The 21,687-nt window shown below is 39.7% G+C and overlaps 2 protein-coding genes across 10 annotated transcripts in view; one reads left to right on the top strand and one right to left on the bottom strand.

Annotated features, from left to right (window-relative positions):
- The window catches only part of LOC109484504, a 28,474-nt gene extending 26,684 nt beyond the window's left edge, over window positions 1-1,790 (top strand). For all 4 annotated transcript variants that reach the window (XM_019787796.1, XM_019787816.1, XM_019787805.1 and 1 more), the window contains exon 2: window positions 1,295-1,790. In XM_019787796.1, the coding sequence (XP_019643355.1) occupies window positions 1,323-1,772 (450 nt within the window). In that variant the 5' untranslated portion in view covers window positions 1,295-1,322 and the 3' untranslated portion in view covers window positions 1,773-1,790. The remainder of the gene's footprint in view (window positions 1-1,294) is intronic.
- A 5,790-nt stretch (window positions 1,791-7,580) lies between these two features.
- Window positions 7,581-21,687, bottom strand: part of LOC109484405 (rab11 family-interacting protein 4-like) — an 87,746-nt gene continuing 73,639 nt past the window's right edge. For 5 of the 6 annotated variants that reach the window (XM_019787656.1, XM_019787671.1, XM_019787677.1 and 2 more), the window contains 12 exons: window positions 20,378-20,416; window positions 15,522-15,621; window positions 14,068-14,171; window positions 12,388-12,478; window positions 11,876-11,925; window positions 11,015-11,096; window positions 10,643-10,780; window positions 10,099-10,245; window positions 9,552-9,689; window positions 9,151-9,255; window positions 8,269-8,321; window positions 7,581-7,872 (listed from right to left, as the gene is read on the bottom strand). In XM_019787656.1, the coding sequence (XP_019643215.1) occupies window positions 8,298-8,321; window positions 9,151-9,255; window positions 9,552-9,689; window positions 10,099-10,245; window positions 10,643-10,780; window positions 11,015-11,096; window positions 11,876-11,925; window positions 12,388-12,478; window positions 14,068-14,171; window positions 15,522-15,621; window positions 20,378-20,416 (1,018 nt within the window). In that variant the 3' untranslated portion in view covers window positions 7,581-7,872; window positions 8,269-8,297. The remainder of the gene's footprint in view (window positions 7,873-8,268; window positions 8,322-9,150; window positions 9,256-9,551; window positions 9,690-10,098; window positions 10,246-10,642; window positions 10,781-11,014; window positions 11,097-11,875; window positions 11,926-12,387; window positions 12,479-14,067; window positions 14,172-15,521; window positions 15,622-20,377; window positions 20,417-21,687) is intronic. The other variant, XM_019787663.1, reaches the window with a different exon arrangement.

Here is a 21,687-nt window from a genome sequence, read left to right as displayed (position 1 = left end):
GTAGAATGAGAGACGGGCGATCAAAATGTTTAAAACATTCGAGTGTAGACGGGAGGTTCAGTCGCGGTCGGCTGGTAGTTGGTTGGTGTTCGGGAGCAGTTCGAGGCGTGGTTGGCAGTCAAATTTGACTCAAATTCAATCTGAATTCGTAGCGAAGGGCAGGCGTGATTTAAATTGGGTCAGACTCCTACCGAACTTTAGCCAAACTTGGTCGGCTGGTGTTCGGGAAAAGCCTCTGAATGTGTGACGGGGACTTTGGAGAGACAAGATGTCCACATCTATAGCTATATCGTCCATGTCAGAGCTGTGCCATCGAGTGTCTTAACAAAGTTTACTATCCAGAAGATTGCATTTGCCTTGACAGGAAGATTTCTCTTGGGGATGTAGGGACATGGCCCGCTATCTCCCAGCCCACATAATAACTCGGCTGTAGTGAAGATTAAATGGGACGATTTGGCTCGAGCACCAGATTCCCCTATTCCCAAGCCGCAATCATGAGTAATGGCCAAGCGTATTCATTTCTTGTGTGGCAAATTGATTGGAAGAATCTGAAGTAGCAATCCCTGTATGATGTCCTGGGAAGAAGGCATGGAATGCTGTTTTGCGGGATGATACAGCATAAATGTTCAAAGGGGACAAAAAAACATTTAGTCAGAATATACTAGTATAAATATATGTCGTAATGTAAATGATTATGCTAAGACCTGTGCCAAGTAAACAGATCTTTTCTGCACTTGTTCCCCCTGAGAGCACCATGGATGCATCTTTCAGCATCACCATCTTCCATGGAAACAAAGCTTTTAAAACTGTAGTCACTTATGTAAGCTTTGTAACATTATACGTGAGAAAAGTGGCGGATTGTATGTAATTCTAGAACCTGTAGGTTTAGTTGCTAAAGGTTAAAATAAGTCATTGACTGTACCAAATGTTTTATAACAATGAGTCAAAAGACACACAAGAAAACTGTCATGCTGCTCGAGCAACTAGATTGGTTTTTAAAACTGCAGTCAGACGTTTAAAGTTTTTTTTTTCGTTAGTGACTAAATGACCCTGTAGTTCATCAGGTATTTATCTAAAAAAGTTTTCAGGTACAGCTTTTTTTTTGCATATCTCAACCTGGATGTCTAACCCTTGTCGAGGAGTCTTAAGCTTAAGGCAATGTTGCATTGAATTAGAATGACAGGAAGTGAAAGTGTCAGGCACGGGAAATCGGGGTATTAGGGAGCCAAAGATTTTATTATGGACTCTCCAATACTGGAATCTCCAATTTCTCGTGTTTCTTTTTTCTGTGCAGGTGAACCCTGGCTTCAGGAGAAGGCGACATGCACGGCACCTGGGCCGGAACAGGTAACGGGGGAGGCGGCGGCGGTGGCGGCGGTCTGCGCGGCTTCGCCAAGCTGGCCAACCGGCCTCCACCTAACCAGCAGTCGGGCTGCCGGGACCCGTGCGCCGAGATCCCGCTCTGCCGCGCCATCGTGACGCTCATCCTGGGCGGCCTGCTCCTCATAGCCGGCATCGTCATCACGGCGCTGCACTACTCGGGGCAGCTGCAAGGGGACGACACGGGGACCGTGGGACCGGTGCTGCTGTGTCTCGGCTTCGTGTTCTGTCTGCTCGGCATCGTCTGGATCCCCATCCTCAGGCGGAAGGAGGCCCGGCGGCAAGGCACGGACTTTTACGAGGCGCAGGCCGAGCGAGTTCGGCTGGAGGCCGCCCGGCAGAAGGAGCTGGCAGAGACCGAGCGACTACACGGACGGAACCCGATTGTTTAGATCGTACATCGGGATCAATACAGGGACTGTACATTCACGGCGCGGTCACGTTCATCGTAGGTTGTCGTACGACTTTGATGTCGGAGGATTTCGAGCTGGCTGTGACAGAATCAACCGCAGACAAGGGTGTTAAGAGTCTTTTCCGTAACAAGACGGCTGAATTTTGCAGGACACATGCAGGACTGCCCTACGAATGCATTATTTTGTACGACGAGCGTACGTTGTATGTGACTGGCTCCCAAGCCTGAAGTACACGTAAAGGACTGGCAGCAATGAACAACGGGCATCAGCTTTTATTGAGCTGTGCCGTCCTGACGTTCAGGGCACGATAATCAGACATTGTGGCAATGTCATTGGTGATTTATCTACGAGATCTGGTAGGGCATGTATGCGAAAGAAAGATGAAACATTACATGTTCCGGACACAACTACATATACGGTTATATATATATACACAGATAAAGAGTCAGGGCGCTTTTATCGTGCACAATGACATGATTTATTTATCGATTAAACCTATCAGATGCCTTGGTGACGTTCCCAGACTCCAGACATTCGACAGGACGAAAGATAAAGAAAGCAACTTTTCAGTTAATTCAGGATAAATAGAAACTCTCCTGGAACTGGAAAAAGAAGAAAGGTTGAATGAGTTATTGGAAGAGGTTATATAGGTCCTGAGGGTTGCTGCCATGCTGCCAAGCATGGGGTGGAAGTAACTATACATTTCTCTTGATCTCCAAAACAACGGTGGTTACGTTACTGGCATCCTGTAGATGTAACTGGAAGGGTGACGTTTTTCTTTCTCCAAAACTGTTGAATATTTACTTATGAGTCTGATGTGATGGGGATACATGTATTACTTTTGGCTCCAAAATCTACGACGAAGGCAACGTGTACAAAACTAAACCCCTTTTCCCAACGTTGCAAGGCGTAAATATTGACGCAACCGCGTGAATGCGAATCCAAAACAAATAAATAACATTGCAATATCGATAAAACCCAACCCGTGATAAAAACAAACTTAACAAGTGATATATACTTTGAAAACGCTTGAAGTTGTGTTTTTTTTTTGCCAAAGAAATAATGTCAAAGTTTACCACCTTGATTTACACAAAAGTATTTGAAGGATTCATTACGGGTTAAAATTTAATTAGCCGTTTGTGGCAGGACCTACAGTTCACAAAGATACTATCCTTAGCTATATCGACACTAATAGTATACAGATCACAAAGTCACGTTCAGCGTTCCGTTTCCCATACATTTTCCTTTTTTTTCTATAGAAAACATCAGAAAAACAATCACTCCATCCGATTTTTTCTACATGTTAGATGTGATAAAACATGATATTCAGCATGAAGAAAATCGTATGATGAGGAAACAAACTTTGAAGAGAGAGTGATTATTTTGTGACAAATTTGTTATCGTCTACGATATGTAACAAACACGAAATACTCTTGTAACGATGTATGTATTTTATAGTAATTGTGATGTTAGATATGTAACCTAATGGCAAACAAGAACTTGCCTGGGAGTAAACAAAACTGCCTAGCGTTAGTGAAGGAGCGCCTCCATGCAGAGAAGACAATTACTGCATCGAGTGTTGAATAGACTAGATGAGTGTCTGTCACTGGCAGATCACCTCAGTCGACAAATTACGAGAATAAACACGTGTTTATCAAACGTGTAAATGTTAATATGTGCATGTTTTTGTGATGAATTGTAACGAAATTTATATTATTGTATATACATGACTTGCTTGTGATATACATCTGTTGTGAACCAAACGATATTTGAGACTTGAAAACACTGTATGGTGATCTGGAAATAAAGTGATTTCAGTCCAGACAGATACGTGGAGACCTTGTATGTCATGAATTCAAATCTACCAACATGCCCGATGTTGTGCCCTTCGGAAAGACACAACTCTATTTACTCAGTTGGAAACGAGTACCTTGTTTTGGTTAGGGACGTCCCTCGGATAAGACGTTATGAAGGTCCCGTATTTGGGGAGAACCACACCCGGTCCTTTCGAAAAAAAAGGAGGGGCATGCCCGTGTGCGATGGTCCAAGTACAATCTGAAAGTGGTTGATTAACTATTCCAGTCTTGCACTAGCCACAGTGATTTACAATCGCCCCTGCCAAATACAGGAAGAATTGTGTGCCGTTTATGTAACAATTAAGGGAGATCCCAATAAAATAGACAAATAAACAAAAGATTCACCTTTGTTCCGACGAAAAGAAAATGGATTGGAGACTGCATGGAATTTTCCACCAGTCCGCTGGTCATTATAACGGATGCTCAGCATACGCCACTTCTGGGTCAGGGATTATTTAAGACGAGGATTCCAGGAGCGTTTTGTAAGCGCTAATGACACTGCGCTCTCGTTGGTCATCTGTAATAATCATGAGAGGTTAGCTACAAACTCCCAGCCACCTTTGACCCGGCAACACGTCACACTTTGGGAAATCGACGTATTGTGAACATCCGTGTCCTCGGTTATTCCGAAGAAGATCAGAGGGCTGGTAGCAAACTTGTGTGTTTTGTGTTGGAAAGTAGATAATGTATTAAACCGTTTCCCCTGGCACCAGGGTCACATTTATGCTTTTTGTGTGCTTTCATTTCGAGAGCCGCTATGTGTCCTCATTGAACCATTCCGCAGACGATACTAGTACTCCACTGCCTCACTATGCCTTTTCGGAACTTTTAAATATATCCTTACACAAAACAAGACACGGCAATACACATTTTCTGCGACATGGAACCAAGATTTATTGTGTAACATTTTGCGTCTGGAAGATATGACAGAAGAACTGTATGAGAAAGTCCTAACTACCTACTGCGCCCATTGGTATGACATAAAGGCACAAGAACTGTGGGAAACATGGCAACATGTAATCTATGTTCCTGTATTGCTGAGAAATACGCAGACAAAAAGACTGTGTTTATCATCAATGACATCCTCTCATGATAGGCCAGTCGCTTGTATGTAGCATGCAACGGCATTGGCGTACCGGACTGCGATCTCTGTCCTGCCCACTGCCATCAACCAATCAGATACTCCCTCTCCTGTTCTTGGAGGAAGTTGCTAGCCAATCACGTTGAGTCTTGACCGTAGGCAGCGACGTGATTGGCTGGTACACCAAGGTCGTTGCTTAATATATACAAGCACCAAACCTGATCATGAGATGATGCATCAACAGACAGTAAAATTTTTTCTACATACAAAATCAATTTGTTTTGAAGTGCCTCTAAATGAATACTGGAATAATCAAATTTGATTTACAGTACAATTTCTGTGTACTTTCCACAACTGTTTGACATAATGTCACATTTTCAAGCTCGAATATGGCTTCAACCTCCAATAAGATTGATTACAACGCTTCTTTGATTCTACTTTGTACAAAATATAAGTGGGATATTTTTGACAGAAAGTGGGAGTTCTGAAGAAGCCTAGAAAGGGCAAAAATGGCAAGAAGTTCTCTGAAAGCAAATGCCTGTTTTGTACATTGTGCAATAAAAAAGGTACCTTAGATGCAAAAAATAAAAGCTGAGATATCCCACTTGCTTGCAGATTTTCAATAAATTACTCTTTGTAAGCCCTATGACTAAACAACATAGCATATCACAGTCGACGTCTCATTTTGTGGTTGAAAATACACATACAAGGTTGAGAGATCATTTCAAACCTGTTTGATACCATGACTGCGCTCATGTGACACTTTACGTTGAAGACAAATACTTGAACATTTTCATTTTACAACATGCATTGTTGCAAAGTTTTGACGACATATGTATGACAAAGCATGGAAAAAACAAATGTAGGACAAAGCATGAAAACAGAGAACATTTTACCACACATTAAGTACAGAACTGAAAGAGGTGATTTAAAACCATGCTCTATAAAACACAGAAATCTAAAATTACTGTACAATGAAATGTCATTGTGGCATGAAGTTTGATTGTATAAAAATAGCGATCTTCCACATTTGTTCTCCATCAGGTATAAAATCTTATTTACATATATCCACAACTAATACCCTTTGGAATCAACACCTTAATTATGAACAGATAACAATGAGCATCACAATATTACATTGGGACAATAGACTTTAAAATGTCTGATACAATGACATTGGTCGAGGTTCTGGCGTTTCTACACGCAAGCATTGAGTTTTACTTGAAATGCCCTGTTTTCGTTGGTGGGAATTATGTGCAAAATGCACCCAACTTTTTAGTGCAAGGCACTGCATTCAAGTTGACCAGGAACCAAGCTTTCATACTCCTGCACTGTGCCATGCTGTCTTTACTGTAAGGGCTGCTTGCAACAATTAATCAAATTGCAGAAAACTTAAAAAAAAAGGATTGTCCATTTCAAATTCAACTTAAAATAAGATACTTACAGCAAATTTGTAAATTACGTGGATCAAATAAATAATCATGACTTTGTACAAAATATTGACAGCATTTAACAAATGCTTTTTGATAAGCTAAAGCAGACAGTGGCAAGAAGATGTTACCTAAATAAATACAAGGTAATTTCTCCTTGCTCCATATTATCATAATAACAATACTGTGTATTCTCCATTTCCTTGCCCAGGGCTACCTTAATCTCCAAATACATGGAAGACTTATTTCTCTATTATTGCAAGCCTAGCTTCACATGTAGTACTGCACCTTTGTTTGATATGTCCTGTTTCTTTGAAAACAAAACTGTTTTTTTTTTGTGTTACATCGGTGGACCTTTGTTTAGGTTGCTTGCAACCTGATTTGATACATGACAAGCAAGAAAGACATAACAATCTGAAGGTTCTTAAACTTGAGAGTATGGCAAAGGATACTTGGAAAAAAAATGCACAGACTGATCGTTCAGCTATGATTGCCAAGACAGGAGCCCAGCTACACATTCACCATCATGACAACTTTCGGTTTCGGGGCAAGTTCACTGTCTCTACTGGTGAAAACACTGTACCATCCTTTTGTTACAATCCAGGGGGGAAATGATACTATCCCATCATCCTTTGCAATACACATCCCACAACACGTGTCCCAGATGGCTGACTGTCAGCACCAGGCATATAGTCTTTTCATGTTTCCTTTAAAAGTGCAGCAATGGCAACAATTTGACCAGTAATTTTTGGTTCTTTGAGTTATCAAAGGACTCAAGTAGTGTATGAGGCTATCTGACTTTTGTAACTTATGTAAAAGTCTTAAACACTTATGCAAACATTTGCTTCAAAAATGGTGCTCAAACTTCACCAAACTAAAGTGCTTTTCTACAAACTCTGTTGATTGGTGATATTATACATCTTGTGCATCAGAAAACCCCAAATGCACCAAAAAGCACCCATGGGAAACAGAAGAAAATATTATATTTGATATTGTTTATGTAATAATCATCAACAAATGCAATTTTCTTCCGTTTCCCATGGGTGCTTTTTGGTGCATTTGGGGTTTTCTGATGCACAAGATGTATAATATCACCAATCAACAGAGTTTGTAGAAAAGCACTTTAGTTTGGTGAAGTTTGAGCACCATTTTTGAAGCAAATGTTTGCATAAATGTTTAAGACACAATGTAAGAAGTTGTACATAAGTTACAAAAGTCAGATAGCCTCATACACTACTTGAGTCCTTTGATAACTCAAAGAACCAAAAATTACTGGTCAAATTGTTGCCATTGCTGCACTTTTAAAGGAAACATGAAAAGACTATATGCCTGGTGCTGACAGTCAGCCATCTGGGACATGTGTTGTGGGATGTGTATTGCAAAGGATGATGGGATAGTATCATTTCCCCCCCTGGTTACAATCCAAAGGTGTTAGCAGCTGCACATGAGTGTGTCATTTTGGTCAAAGAGACCACAACATCCCAAAAACCTTTATTGAAAGGTCCAATGCTTCTTAAAGCACAAAGGTGGGATTTTATAAGATAACACAACAGTGAGTTAGGTCAGCTATACCAAAGCATGTTCTAGTATGTACATGCATGTACATGCATGTTCTTTTTTCTTTGCTTGTTGGCAGTGTGATTTCTGATATGAAGAAAAAATAAAAACAAAACTTGGTGACCAGGTGGTTGCTCCGTGTTCTGCTACTTGCACTGGAGAAGGGAAGAACATTGCAAAGAAGAGTGAATGTCACCGTGAAAGACCAAAGGGTGGAAGACATGTGCAAAGGGAAGGGATTAAGAACTGAACATAATAAAAACTACATTCAAAGCAGATAAAGGTAAGAATCACCATGTTAAACTTAAAGGGGTTTTAAAATCAGTCATGCAAGGTTATTGAAGTGCGTCCATGCAAAAAAAAAACTGATACTAAAGATACTATAAGCCAGTTACTGTATGCATGTGCATTGTTTGTCAAAATGTAATTGTTGTAAAAATCAAAGTAATATAATTGGGAGAAATAACTGATCTTCTTTGTTAATGACTTCATCGGGTTGGTCAATTGTAGGAATATTATTGTTCTTCCAACACAACCTCAAAAAGCTGTACCTGACCCGACGTTTCAGTAACTCCTCAGTTCATCCAGACCCTGATGCAGATAGCTGAAAAGTTACCAGAATGTCAGTCAAGGCCAGTGTCACACATGCAGGAACTCTGCTCCCAACAACTCCTCAACCAAGTTGAAGTCGGTGCCTCTAATTGCATCCAGGCAGAAAAGGACTTTCTTGACTTTGATTTGTCAAAATTCATAGTCGGCTTTTAAAGATTGGTTATGGTTACCTTGACAAACAAGTCCTAACCAGGAATGGTCTTGCTTATGACTAACTCCCGTCATTATATAACGATGATCTGGAGAAGATTTGCTATGTGTGACAGGAGCTACTCCCAACCATGATCTGGAGAAGGTTGGGAAGCAATAGTTGATTATGTGTGACAGAGGGTTCAGGTAATTCTTTCAAGGTTGTGTTATAAGAATCTATATTCCAGTAACTGATCTCTTGTTTAAGGCAATCACAGCTTTAATTGTAGGTAGTAGTATGAAGGTAGGGAAAACATTCTCGCATCACATCAAGGCATTTATGGCACACCAATTTATCTTCTTGGTTCTCAATACATTTCTTTGAACAAAAACTTTGAAACACACAGGGCAACATGAAAACAGAAGGCAATGACGAAAATTCCATCTGATATCTATAATTGCATACCAATTATGGTGTACACATGATTTTTCATCTGATTTGCTTTTTTGTTGATATTCCATTTCAGCATTTTTTCTTTACAGTTATTTGAGCGAGAACCCAGAAAATTAAATTGGTGTGGCCTTATGGCACCATTCATTGCTGATCCAGTACTGTGAATCAATCAGGAAGAGATTATTGTGAAAATTGCAGGGCCGTGTTTTCCTCTGTATCAGCTCTTGTTGCTACGAACCTCCAGGATGCCGGGGTTGTGTTCCAGCACGTTGGTGAGGATTCTGTCGATGTATTCGCTCATCCTGGCATTCATCTCCTGCTGTTCTCTCAAAGCCTCCACAACCTGGAGGTTATGATGGGGGAAAATATGTTGTACAAAAAAGGGACATCAAAAAACTATTTTTGAGAGATATAAAGAATTCTATATATCAGGGCACTCCCATCACAGAACGATATAAACTGCCTGGCATGTTTGACCAACTGCTGATATCACATATCTGTAAAGTCTCGTGAGAATAGGTCATGCATTCATAGCTCTCCTGGATTACGTTTTGGAAGTACATAATTGGTTATTCTGACATCTCCTTCAAGACATTTCAAATGAGGAATTACAGGATGCACGCCAAAGCAATGACTGACCTCGTCTTTAGATGCAGACTCCAGCTCGGATGCGAGTGAAGAGGACGGTCCATTGATCAGGTTCTTCCCCTCCTGGAAACTGTGGTTCAGCAGCTGAACGTTCAGGTCATCATTTGCTTCCCTTAGCCCTCGATTCTCCTGTACAACAGACACAAGCAAACAAAAAACAAAATCAGTATGGAAAATGAAAATATTTTCCACCACGAAGAACGGATCCACCAATTTTTCAACCTGAATTCTGGTCTTCTTTGGGTGTGTGAGTCTGATTTTTTTTCAAGATATTGTACACCAAGACAAACTTTCTTGCTAATAAACTTGTTTCATTGCCTGCACCTTGCCTTATGAGTCCTTAAGTTGTCCAAATGCAGCTGCAAGTTGACATCTTTAAAACATGTGACTGTTTACAGGCAGTGGTACATGTGGTACAAATGGGATCTTGACCAAAGTAATGTAAAAGTTAGGCAATCTGACACGAGGTATGTTCTTCAGGCTAAACCAATGACTTGAAATGAAGTAAAAGCCTGGTGGAAGACAAAATCAGACATACCTCCTTGAGTTTTCTGATCTCCCTCTCCAGTTCGTTGTACCTACTGGGCATGTCCAGGAAACTGGGGCTTCGACTCTTGGTCAGCCTCTCGTTGTCGACCTTGTACCTCCTCAGGTCTTCTAGTTCCTTGTTCATCTCTTCTATTAACTAAAAATACACAAACGATTACACGATTAGACTGTGGATCATCATCTTCTATACCTTGTGCTTTCCAGATTTAGCCTGGTTACCAAACCAGCAGTTGAGCCTCTTTCATCCTCTCTTATTTGGGGAGAGGACGAAAGAGACTAAGTACTAACAATGTATAACAGGTTTGGTAACCAGGCTATTCAGGATTCTGAAGTACTGCCAGCCATCATCATCATCATCTTAAAAGGATTAATTTAGGGCATCTTTTGTGATGAAAAGGTCTAAAGTAACTTTTGACACAGTTAGGCAGCTCTGAATATCAAACTCTTTACTACACTAGAACATCAACTAGTTAGGCATTTGAGTAAAGTCTGTAGTAGAACAGAACAAGATGGCACCTGTTGGACAGCCTTACCATGTGGTTAGCGAGTCTCTCCTCCTCATACTGTTGTCTCTCCCCCCGCGCCCGCTGCTCCAGATCTCTGTGCTCCTGGGTGGTCTCCTCCCGGAGTTGGTTGGTCTCCTCCAGCTGTTCCCGCAAGACTGTCTGGTCCTGGTTTATGGGGAATGACAAAAAACAGACTTCAAAATACAGCAATTTTCTTGGAATGTGGAGCAAAAAGTCTATAAATCATTTGCTAAAGCAGTCTGATACCTGTTTTCATCTGGAGTCTTGCCAATCTTTTAAATGGTTGAAGGATTGGAGGATGTGGCAACTGTTTGAAATAATTTATTTTTGCCAGTCTAGTAGTGAATAAAGTTTCTATGTGATAACAGAATGGCTCACCTCTTTTAACCTCTCTATTGTTGACTTGTACCTTGGAATGTCTTCTTTTAGTCTGGAGTTTTCTTCTTCCAGCATTGTTGTTCTGTTACAAAAGGAAGACTCATCATGTTACAAAACATTTTACAACAATGCATGTGTATGGATGAAACGGTACCTAGTCATGCATGAAGAAAGCAGAGTATGTCTTCTAAATGTAAATATATTGACCGACATTAACATTTACCTAGTACCAGGTTATATATCTGCCTCTTTGAAAAACAGTGTGCTTGAGATATTCCTAGCACCCTCCAGGTATGCACAATTTACATGTAGATATGCAGGAGTGCATTATATAGGGTGATGTTGCATTGAAGCATTGCTTTGGTGGCAGTTATATGTGACCTGGCAGAATTATGTCAGTGTATAATCTGATGTTAACTATTGTGATGTATGGAATGTGTTCAATGATTTTACAACAACATAGATAAGCAAAAGGGTACATGTACCTATATAATACTAAGTAAACATAGATGGCAGTGTAAAATGGTATGTCTTGTAACCATCTATCTTATGTCTCTTGTATAATACACCATTCTGTTATCTGCAAAAATATGACATCATCTTGCTTATATGCTCAACATGTAAGATGCTGTAGACAGAAATACATACAAATTAGGGTGAATGAAAGCATTTTGTACTCTGAAAATTTCGCACCACTAATGGGGTGCCATATGAAAAACCCAATCCCTGTTGAGCCCACTGCCCCTGGCCGTTAAGTATCCATTACCGGCTCTGCTAATGCCAGAGGCTCTGCTGCACTCAAAACCCCATTTATCTGAAGGACACTACTGTCTCTTTAAGCGGTGAGCGGAAGCAACGTACCTATTTGTTAGTAGATCTATGTCGTCTCTCAAATCTCTTTCTTGTTTAGCCTGGAAAGGAGAAAAAATCTGGGTCACTTGCATTGTAAGGATAATGTAGTCTATCTAGAAAAGGGTATAAAAATTATGTATTATCATGAATTTATAGGCTGTTTTAGGTAAAAGAAAATGGCAGAGATGAAAAAAACTTTTCGTAGAAACTCTGGTCCTAATACAAGTCAAAAGCTTGGCTGACATGCATTGAACATTGCTTCTTTTACCTATTAAATTTGTTAAACTGTCAGAATACAACAGTTTCCTACCATAATGCATACAACCTTAACACATATCCAGATGCTATTTCACCTTGCAGCTACTGTCACTTGGTGTATAGTTCATTGGTCAGAAAAAATTGCTATTTCTTGTTATCGACAATATCATTTGATGTTGATAATTTTGTTGGGGTTCCCTGCAGTGCACATTGCAAAATACCTGGTGAAATAAAATAAACAAACATGTGAATGAAAAGCATACCATGGCTTCCCTATGTTGTCTTCTCTCTTCCTCCAGATTCTCCTGGGCCTTGACTTCTACATCTCTCAGCTGTTCTTCTAGTAGGTTTATTCTAATGAGAAATGACATAAAATGGTAAAGACCTAGGAATAAAGACTCCTACTTTAGAAACAGTACCTTACTGAATGAATAGTACAAAGTTAAACATATGCTGCAAAATGTTGAGTGTAAACTGTAATGGAAAGTGTCACACAAATCTGAAATATACAAAGTAAGACAAGCATTATCTCCCAGAACCAGAGGCAGATGACTCCCCTAAACCAGAAAGGGCAAGCTTGCTCTCAATTACATTTATCAGTAACGACAGTATGGCAATCGTCCAACAACACAGTGAAGTGACGTGTGTGTGGTCTAGAGATGAGTAGTGTTTGTGGTGTTAGGATCAGCAGCAGCTATACCAGTGGGGGGAGGCAAACCAAGCAGGTACTTTTAAAGCCTACAAAAATACCCCCCCCCCAATTCTCTACACACTTCACTGATCCACAAGACTGCAGCTAGATGTAAAGAATAAAAAAATGCCCCCGTCCCCCTACACCCTTGAGCTGGCCTCTGTGCCCTTTGGTGCGGATGGAACCATCTCATAGCAACCATGGAGGGTACAGATCCACATGACTGCAGCTAAACATTAAGTCTACAAAAACGCCCCCCCCCCACTTTACGCCCTTGAGCTGACCTCTGTGCCATTTGTTGCAGATGGAACAGCTCATAGCAACCATGGAGGATGCAGATAGACAAGACTGCAACTAAATGTAAAGTCTACAAAAATGCCCCCCTCCCCACTTTATGCCCTTGACCTGACCTCTGTGCCTTTTGGTGCAGATGGAACAGCTCATAGCAACCATGGAGGAGGCAGATCAACAGGAAGGGCAGGGAGCACGACAGCAGCCACAAGTACAGGGACATGACGGTCACATCCAAACGATACTAAGCGACTAAAGCACTACCACATAACACTTCTGAGCCACTAACAAGATATCAGGTATGCAGAACCAATTCTTGGTGGAAATCCGTGCAAATAGGAATTTGCTTGCACTTTGCAGTGTAATTTCCCAAATGGGAACCACTAGTTGCTAATGGGTAGGTGGGAATGCATTGGGATGGGGCGATCACAAAATGTTGTCATTTAGAACGTCCTGATTTGACTTGATTGGGAACCAGGTTGACTTTGCACAATTCACAGAGGACATGTTTTACAAATTGTGCCAAGCCATGTAGAGGATAGTATTACAGGATGTTGTACTCAGACTACGCACTACATGAAATCAACATATTTACCCAATGATTCAATATCTATGTGTAATAATGACCCCGCAAAATATGTGTCTAAGCAGACAACACCATTGTCTACCATCATCAAGTATACCAAATAGATTGGAAAAAACAAGCTGGGACTTCCATTGAAATCCAAGACATTATGGCAACTACACTGTGCAGGAAAGCAGGAAACGCAACAACCACCATTACATCAGCACCAAGGACAGACACCAAAATCACAATGGTTGCAACAGGACTAAAAAAAGTAAAGGTAACGGTAGTCCCATAGCCTTTTTTGAGGCTATAGGGTTTGTGGGTTGATCCACTGTGTTTAAGGCACTGCGTTTCACCTTCACTGACAAACAAACAATAAACAAACAAACAAACCTTTCTTGTAAAGCAGCATTTTCGTTCCTGAGTCTGACCTCCTGCTCGTTCTTGTACAGATGGTCCTCCTCCAGCTCGCTTACCTGAGATTGCAGTTTGTGCACCTGGAGAAGGCAGGCAGGGGGAGGGTTGCAAAATGTCCAAGTCTTTCATATACCAGATCCATGGTGCACAGGCTAGGGCTGCACCCAATTAGTCCACTGGTCGTGAGAAAATCATAAATAATACTCCCAAATGCTGGGTGATAAGTAGAGAAAGCAGTAATCTATGTACCATTTTAATGTGTTTGACTACCGTACTCTTTTCCAAAGGCTGAGTGCTAGGCAGAGAAAGCAATATGTACCAATTTAGATATAGTCTTTAGTATGAATCAGCCCGGGATCAAACTCACGACCTACAGTATGAAAGGCAAACACTCTACCAACTTGGCCATAGCATGGACAGTGCTACATGTACATGTACAGGTTACAAAGACTCGTGGGACAACTTAATCTACACAACAAAATTACAGGCAACACACAATAAGTTGTACTAATATGTAGTCATCATCAATAGATTTTTCAAGAGCATGTACATTCAACAGAAAACTACCTGCAACTGAGTCAATTTTTGTCCCAAACTAGATTTCCCTTGTGGGTGTACCAATGAGAACTTTATAATTTTCACACTTGAGGGAAAACACATAAAAGAGAATTTTTATTTCCAGTAATGACCAATATATACATGTACAGAATGCCCAGAAGCACACTCCATGTTTTATTCTGTTCTGGGTCAATAAAGCTGTGCTAATGGAGGACTTTATATGGTCACAAAAATGCCAAGTTTGTATTCAACTTCAAGTGGATGCCCTTCTATAGCCAATATGTGTGCAATTCATCTTCTTAACTACCAACATCAAGCTTAACAACCTCCATACCCTAACTGTCCTTTATGTCTTTGCTAACACCCGAAATGCCTTCAGTAAAGAGGTATTATACCTCTAACAGCTCTGTTACATCTGTAAAGGTGTCTGGTTTGGTATTTTATTCTCCATTCTTTGCAGACATCTTTTTTTTTATTTAATGTGCCCTTTATATTCCAAACTATCGATTTCACAGATGTTCATGGTCCTTTATGTCTTTGCTAAGTCCAATGTATTACAATGTATGTAAGGAGACAAAATCTTTCCAACAGTCTGTTTGTGTTTCCAAAAAGTTCTTTGCAGCAATTTCTTTTAAATTTTGGTGCATAGGTATAACATTATATACAAGCCAGGTATAAAAGTTCTTTGTGTATTTGCTAATGCCAGTATGTATGTAAGTATGAAAAAAGGGTGTCAGATGTAATTTTGCCTTTTCTTCTTTTTCTTCTTTTTTCCTTGTTTAGGAAAATTTATCTGTGAGAAAATCATTATATATGCCGTGTACAGGAATCCCTGCTCTATTTCTGTAAAGCTGTCTGTGTTTAACAGTTACCTTGTTAGCCAGTTCATCTTCTGTTCTGTCCGTATCATCCTCTGTCCCCACCTCTATACTGGTGCTGTGGACGAGGTGGTTATGCCTCCCCAACAAGTGACTGGAGAACACAAAAGGTATCATGTGTGAATAGTGATGCATACCTAAACCCAATTTTAGGTTCAGGTCCGGATTCAAGTCCAGAGGTTTAGGTTCAGTTCCGGACTTGTAAGTCCAGACATAAACCCATGGCATATACAAAATTGCATGTTGGCAACCTTGCAATGTTGTCTGAGTGAAACTTTGGCCACATAACATGGAGGCTGGTACTTGACGATGCCCGATGGCAATGTTTTCTTCATTTTGCAGCAAAGATTTTACAATCTACAGAAGGTTTTAGGTGGTTTGGAAAGAAAAGGGGTATGTGAAATTGTCTTTTATGGTAATAAGTCCGGACTCGGTTCTTGACTTTTAGTTTTTTTTGGACTTGAACCTAAACATTCTTACAAGTCCGGATCCAAGTCCAGTGAACTGGTATGCATCACTATGTGTGAATAATTTCATGATTGAATGGCAACATTCTTTATTCACAAACATTAACAAGATTTGACGTTTTGAGAACCTTCTGTCATCTTCATCTACGTGGGTCACAATTTGACTTTTTGTTTGGCACCGCATTGTTAGCAGTAACACCTAGCTTCAGTGCACAGTGAACCAGTAACACCTATAGCTTCAGTGCACAGTGAACCGGTCATAATTGCCAAGGTGAATATGACAGGCGGTTATCAAAATGTCAATTCTTGTTAAACAAGACAGTGGTTGTGAATGAAGAACTTTGCAATTCAAAAAGTATCATGAATATATGTCTGAGAAGTTTATCCATGCTTGTACATGATTGAAAAGGCTCAACTTATTTTCCAATGCAAGGAAAAATTACAACTATTTTACCCAATGTCTGGTAAAAAAATTCAATAATTAATGAATAAATATGATAAATGAATATATGTATGAAAAAAGTTCAACCATATAATGTAACACTCCTTAAATTTTCACTTAACTTATGCCCTAAGCTGAGCATAATTTTTCCTTTTATCATACAGTAACTACCTTAGGCAGAAACGCAGCACCGATGCTTCAGACATTTTATGACAAACACAGACTTTTACAGTCTCTTCAAACACAGTATCAGATGGTCCTCTTCAGTAGAACTGACATGTGTTGGCAATACTGTAAACTATTTTACGTCTCTTCCCACAAGGGACTTGTAAAGAAAACTTTACGCCAGGGTCTGAATCAAAAATAGCCTCGGTGCCTCATTTCACATTTACGACCCTGTCCTGAAGATACTTTTTGATGCGTTTGTTGCTTCATAGATAACAACCAGGTACATAAAGTATCTCTATCTTTAACAGCATCAAATAGGCAGTAAAACTGTTTTATGTTAACACACGTTTCACAGCCACTCTGCAGTGACTGGTTACATGACAGTTAATGACTAGTACAGTACATTATGTAAAATAAGTACTGGTCTGAAGAAATGTAAATCAGGAACAAGTCCGTGAAGTATTACTACAGTAAAATAACGCAGATCACGCAAAAATTTTGTACATTTTTAAAGTTTGCAATATGATTTGATGGCATGACATTCAATTTTATTCAGTTTTGAATAGCTGAGATTCCAACTGGCACATTGACCCAACAAATACTGATATGTCTTGTGCGTAAATGTTTGTCTCATAAGATGAATAATTAATCAGATTCTGTAAAAAAAAACCTCCAGCAGCACAAACTTTTGAGAGAGAACTTTCGCCCTCTCGCTGAATTTTGCTGAGACATTGTCCAGAATTCAAGAAATAAACTGCCTTAAGATGGATTTCCTCCCAATAAGTCAAGACTATATAAATGTCTACAAGAAAGAGGAAACCCATCATCCACCCCCTTAAAGGTTCTCAGCCGTCAGCTTTCTGAAATGATGCCTGGTAATTTCCGTTCATCCCTGGTTACAGGAGATAGTGAGGCCCTAGGTTTACTGTAGCTTTAGGACAGCAGGCAGGCATTGAGCAGAGGGCTGAACATTACGTACAACTATAAACCTGTCAGCCAATACGGGAACTGTCCACAACTTTAAACTGAATGGACCCAAAGAGAAAACATTACATGTATATTGTATAACTTAGTAATACAGGGCTCAAAATACTACCTGCATATGCAGGCTAGTGCAAGTAAAATGGGAGCTGTGCAGATATTTCTGATGTCTACGTGCACCTAACTAGTAACCTGTACTGGTCCATGTACTGTTATACTGGGTTTATATTATGTGGCTATATTTGTGTACTGTGGCTATATTTGTACCACTTACATCCTTAAGTGTAATCGGTACTTACTAAATTCTGTGTTGTGCAAGTAAAACGTCTCTGCTGCAGGATATGTTACCTGCACCAGGGCAAGTATGCAGGAAAAATCTAAGCCCTGAACAGAAGGCATTGGCAGAGGGCTGAACATCATGTACTCCCATAAACCTGTCAGACACATTCAGCTGCCAGGGTGAGATACCGAATGTCTGACAGTCAGATAGGGACGGACATCCGCCGGGAAATGTGTTATGCCGCCTGGCTAGGCGTAAATCTTAGGTGATGATAAAAGTTTCCGTTCTGTAATTATGTCTCCGGGTTCATAGAGAGGATACAGTGATGGGTGGGTGAACTGTATACAAATGTACTGTACAAACCAGATACACACTGTTGCAAAAGTTTTCCGTCTTCTCCCTACAGCCCACGCCTATCTACATGTAATTTGTTTGCTTCTGTGCTGTAATTATAGATAACTTTATTGTGCAACAATTGTACAGTGTACAAAGTATGGCATCTACTAACTACTATGTAATATATATATCAGGGTTCATAGTGAGGATACAATGATGGGTGGGTGAGACATACTAACTGTACAAATTGTCAGTGAATTGATGAAATATATTTTTGCAAAAATTTAAGTCATGAGGTCATGATTGTGCCTACCAGAGTGAAAATGCTATTTATTGCAAGTCAGCTGAAGTCATGACTCAGTATTACACTGACTATTACTTCACCAAGTAATTTAAATTTTAACAATGACTTAGGCCACACCTATCTTAATTTGTAGGTTCTCAGATTAAAAACAACAACATATTTTTGGACTACAAAATCAACTCAGAAACTGAGCTTGAGGGTAAAGTCTGCACCTTGGTATACACAATTCAAGGAGAGAAAATTTTCCTTTGTTCCGCCCTATTCACATCTTCTCTACTTGCTTAAAATCTTTCTAAGAAATGCCCAAGAACCAAGAAAATACATAGGTGTGCCTTAGAGAAGCCGCAGGATGGAGAGAAATATTCAGTCTCAATGTCATGACTGATACTTGGTTTGTAAATCATGACATGATGTTACTTGTAGCGCTTACATTGCAGCTATGAAATATGGTTAGTACCCATCCTGTTAGCTATTGCCACAACTCTGTGATATCTTATTACAGCAGAAGCTCTCTTTGGTGATAAGAGTTCAAAAGGTTGTTTTCTTCAAGAGGCTGGAGGCACAAATCATGTTAAACTTTGTTCTGCTTTGTTACCCAGGGGAAATATACTTGTGGTCGATGTAGAAAAACACTTCAGGCTTAACCATAGGTCAGCTACTCTTCAGATTAGAGGAAGGATGTGAAGAAATAGGAAAACCTTTTTGTGAAATATTGAGTGATATAATTCACTTTACTTCATGGTAGAAAAAGTTCATGACTTGAAAAAAATGTTTGTGAATTTTATGTTTACTTATGAAGGCAGATGCAGAATTGGCGATTGATTAGTTACAAGTAATGATACAAGTTTGCGGTACAGAAGCATGGTAGAAAAAGTTCATGACTTGAAAAAAATGTTTGTGAATTTTATGTTTACTTATGAAGGCAGATGCAGAATTGGAGATTGATTAGTTACAAGTAATGATACAAGTTTGCGGTGCAGAAGTGACCACGAAAACCAACAAGCATGAAAAAATCAGGAATTACAGTAGTACTGTACACTGTAATGTCCCTTTCCTGTAATTTTAGATGTTGCTGCTAATTTTTGCTATTTTACATTCAAGTTTGGTACGTCAATACTGATCAGGCCTACATTGCATTTGAATGAAGGGTCCTGTAATACCGGTAATGCCACTAGTATGTAATATTAATAATTACTTTTAAACAGAAAGCCAGAAGCTTGGGAAGTTGGTAGTGAATATTTATGTCTAGAGTGAGATAGGTTTGTCTTCACTTAGTGTTGATGTATGACTGTCATTAGACAAGGTTACACTGCGGCATTCAGAAGTACAATGTTTGGCTACAGTTTAAAAGGGGTCAAGACCTTTTCTTTGCATCCATGGCTCATGCATGTGAATGATGCCCGTCTAAGTGGGGAGGGGCCATTATACTAGCTATAGGTCTGCCTATTGGACTTAACATTACCGTACACGATGTTGATGTATTATGACTTCATAGCAAAGCTATTGATAAAATGGTTGATTGTCAAGAACGTATTACCATCAACACTGTAAACTTTAATGCGAAATCTGAGATATCGTATCTTGTGTGTTTGTATGTTTGTATGGTACACATTCAACATGACAACACGTATATAACGTTATGTACCGGACGTAGTGTAGTGTGACATGATAAAGTATTTACAGAGTAGCACTACTTTTCTATGCTATCATACTATCATGTTTCTAAATGGAGCTGTACTGTTAATATTTTCAATACTTGCGACCATATCCTGTAATATATTTTCTGCTTAAATATGTGATAGGACATGTTTACATTGTTTTTGTGTAATTCTGTGATGTTTTATTAGGATCTGAAGTAAAACTCTGTCTTACCTTCCCACAGCTTTGGAGGACATTCTCCGCATGGGTGGGCTGGAATATAAAACAGACACGTTAGACCCTGGATCACGACTATCCCAGCTTAAGCCAGCCATCATGGATAATCCCCGCAGCGAATTATCCCTGCCTACCACTGACAGGTACTGGCGGTAACGGCTTTTAGAACAAATTGACGGCCCTCATGTATGATTGTGTCGGGGGCGTGACACTGCCAATTCTGATGATTACATACAAGTATTCATCCTTCCTGACGCCGTCGGTATCCAATTTCACGTTGAGCATGCAACCTTCAAACGTCAGACATTTCAGACTGCCACTTTTCATTGTTAAACAATATAATGGTGGAACAATAGAACGCTAGATAAATCATTTTTGTATTGTCATAGTGAAGAATAGAATAAAATGCTTTCTATTTCAAGTGTTTTCGATAGAAATGGACAATCAAGCTTTTTCCAGATCTTCCAACGGCTTTAGATTGTCAGAAAGCGTTTAATTTTGTCACTACTGCCAGTTGGAAAATGTAATCATATTTTCAAGCCTCCCAATTTGTGTTTGGAATAACAAACAAGGCTGAATAAGACATTTTTTTTCTTTTTGAATGTTCAGTAGAACAATAATTATACATTTAGTAGTTAGCATTATGCCATGCATTTTTTTTTAAATTGCAATGCAGGAAACAGATGCGGGTCTAGTATGCAGCAGACAATGATACATTCATAATTTTTAATGAAATAATATAATTGTCCCTGGCAAGTCCATTCCTCTTCTAAGAGTGTATGAAATGCTTCTTGACGGTATCGCAAGTTAGAGTTACTATTTTCTGACCAATAGCAACATGATCATGATTAATATACATTCTAGCAAGACTGGGAAATGTTACTGAGGTAACAGAAAGATGGTCATTCTGCATGATATATAAGAACAACTGTTACAGCACATATACAATGTACAGCCCACCGAAGTGCATGCTTTATAATATATGCCAGCAACCAGACATTAACAATGATTTGATACAATGTACATGGAATGTTCTATGCCCTTGGTGTTCGAACTGTGACCTTGGAAATGACCACTCTCCTCTCAGGCCCCACCCAGCAGTTACAGAACAAAAGCAGGTGGCCATCACAGTAAAATATAGTGCCAGCATTTTGTGTCTGGAAGTGGAACCTGATAGAGCTTACTTTTGTAAGTAAGCAGAGCAGTATTCACACTTGTTACTTACATTGTACTAAGGCACTGTACTTTGATGGAAACCATTTTTTCTTCTTCAGCCAATCAGCCATTCATTTTCTTTAGAACTTTTG

The sequence above is a fragment of the Branchiostoma belcheri genome, unplaced genomic scaffold (assembly GCF_001625305.1).
Source record: "Branchiostoma belcheri isolate BF01 breed outbred unplaced genomic scaffold, Haploidv18h27 scaffold11, whole genome shotgun sequence".
Lineage (NCBI taxonomy): Eukaryota > Metazoa > Chordata > Leptocardii > Amphioxiformes > Branchiostomatidae > Branchiostoma > Branchiostoma belcheri.
The sequence above is the reverse complement of the archived record's forward strand: the minus strand, read 5'-3'. Positions and strand labels throughout refer to the sequence as shown.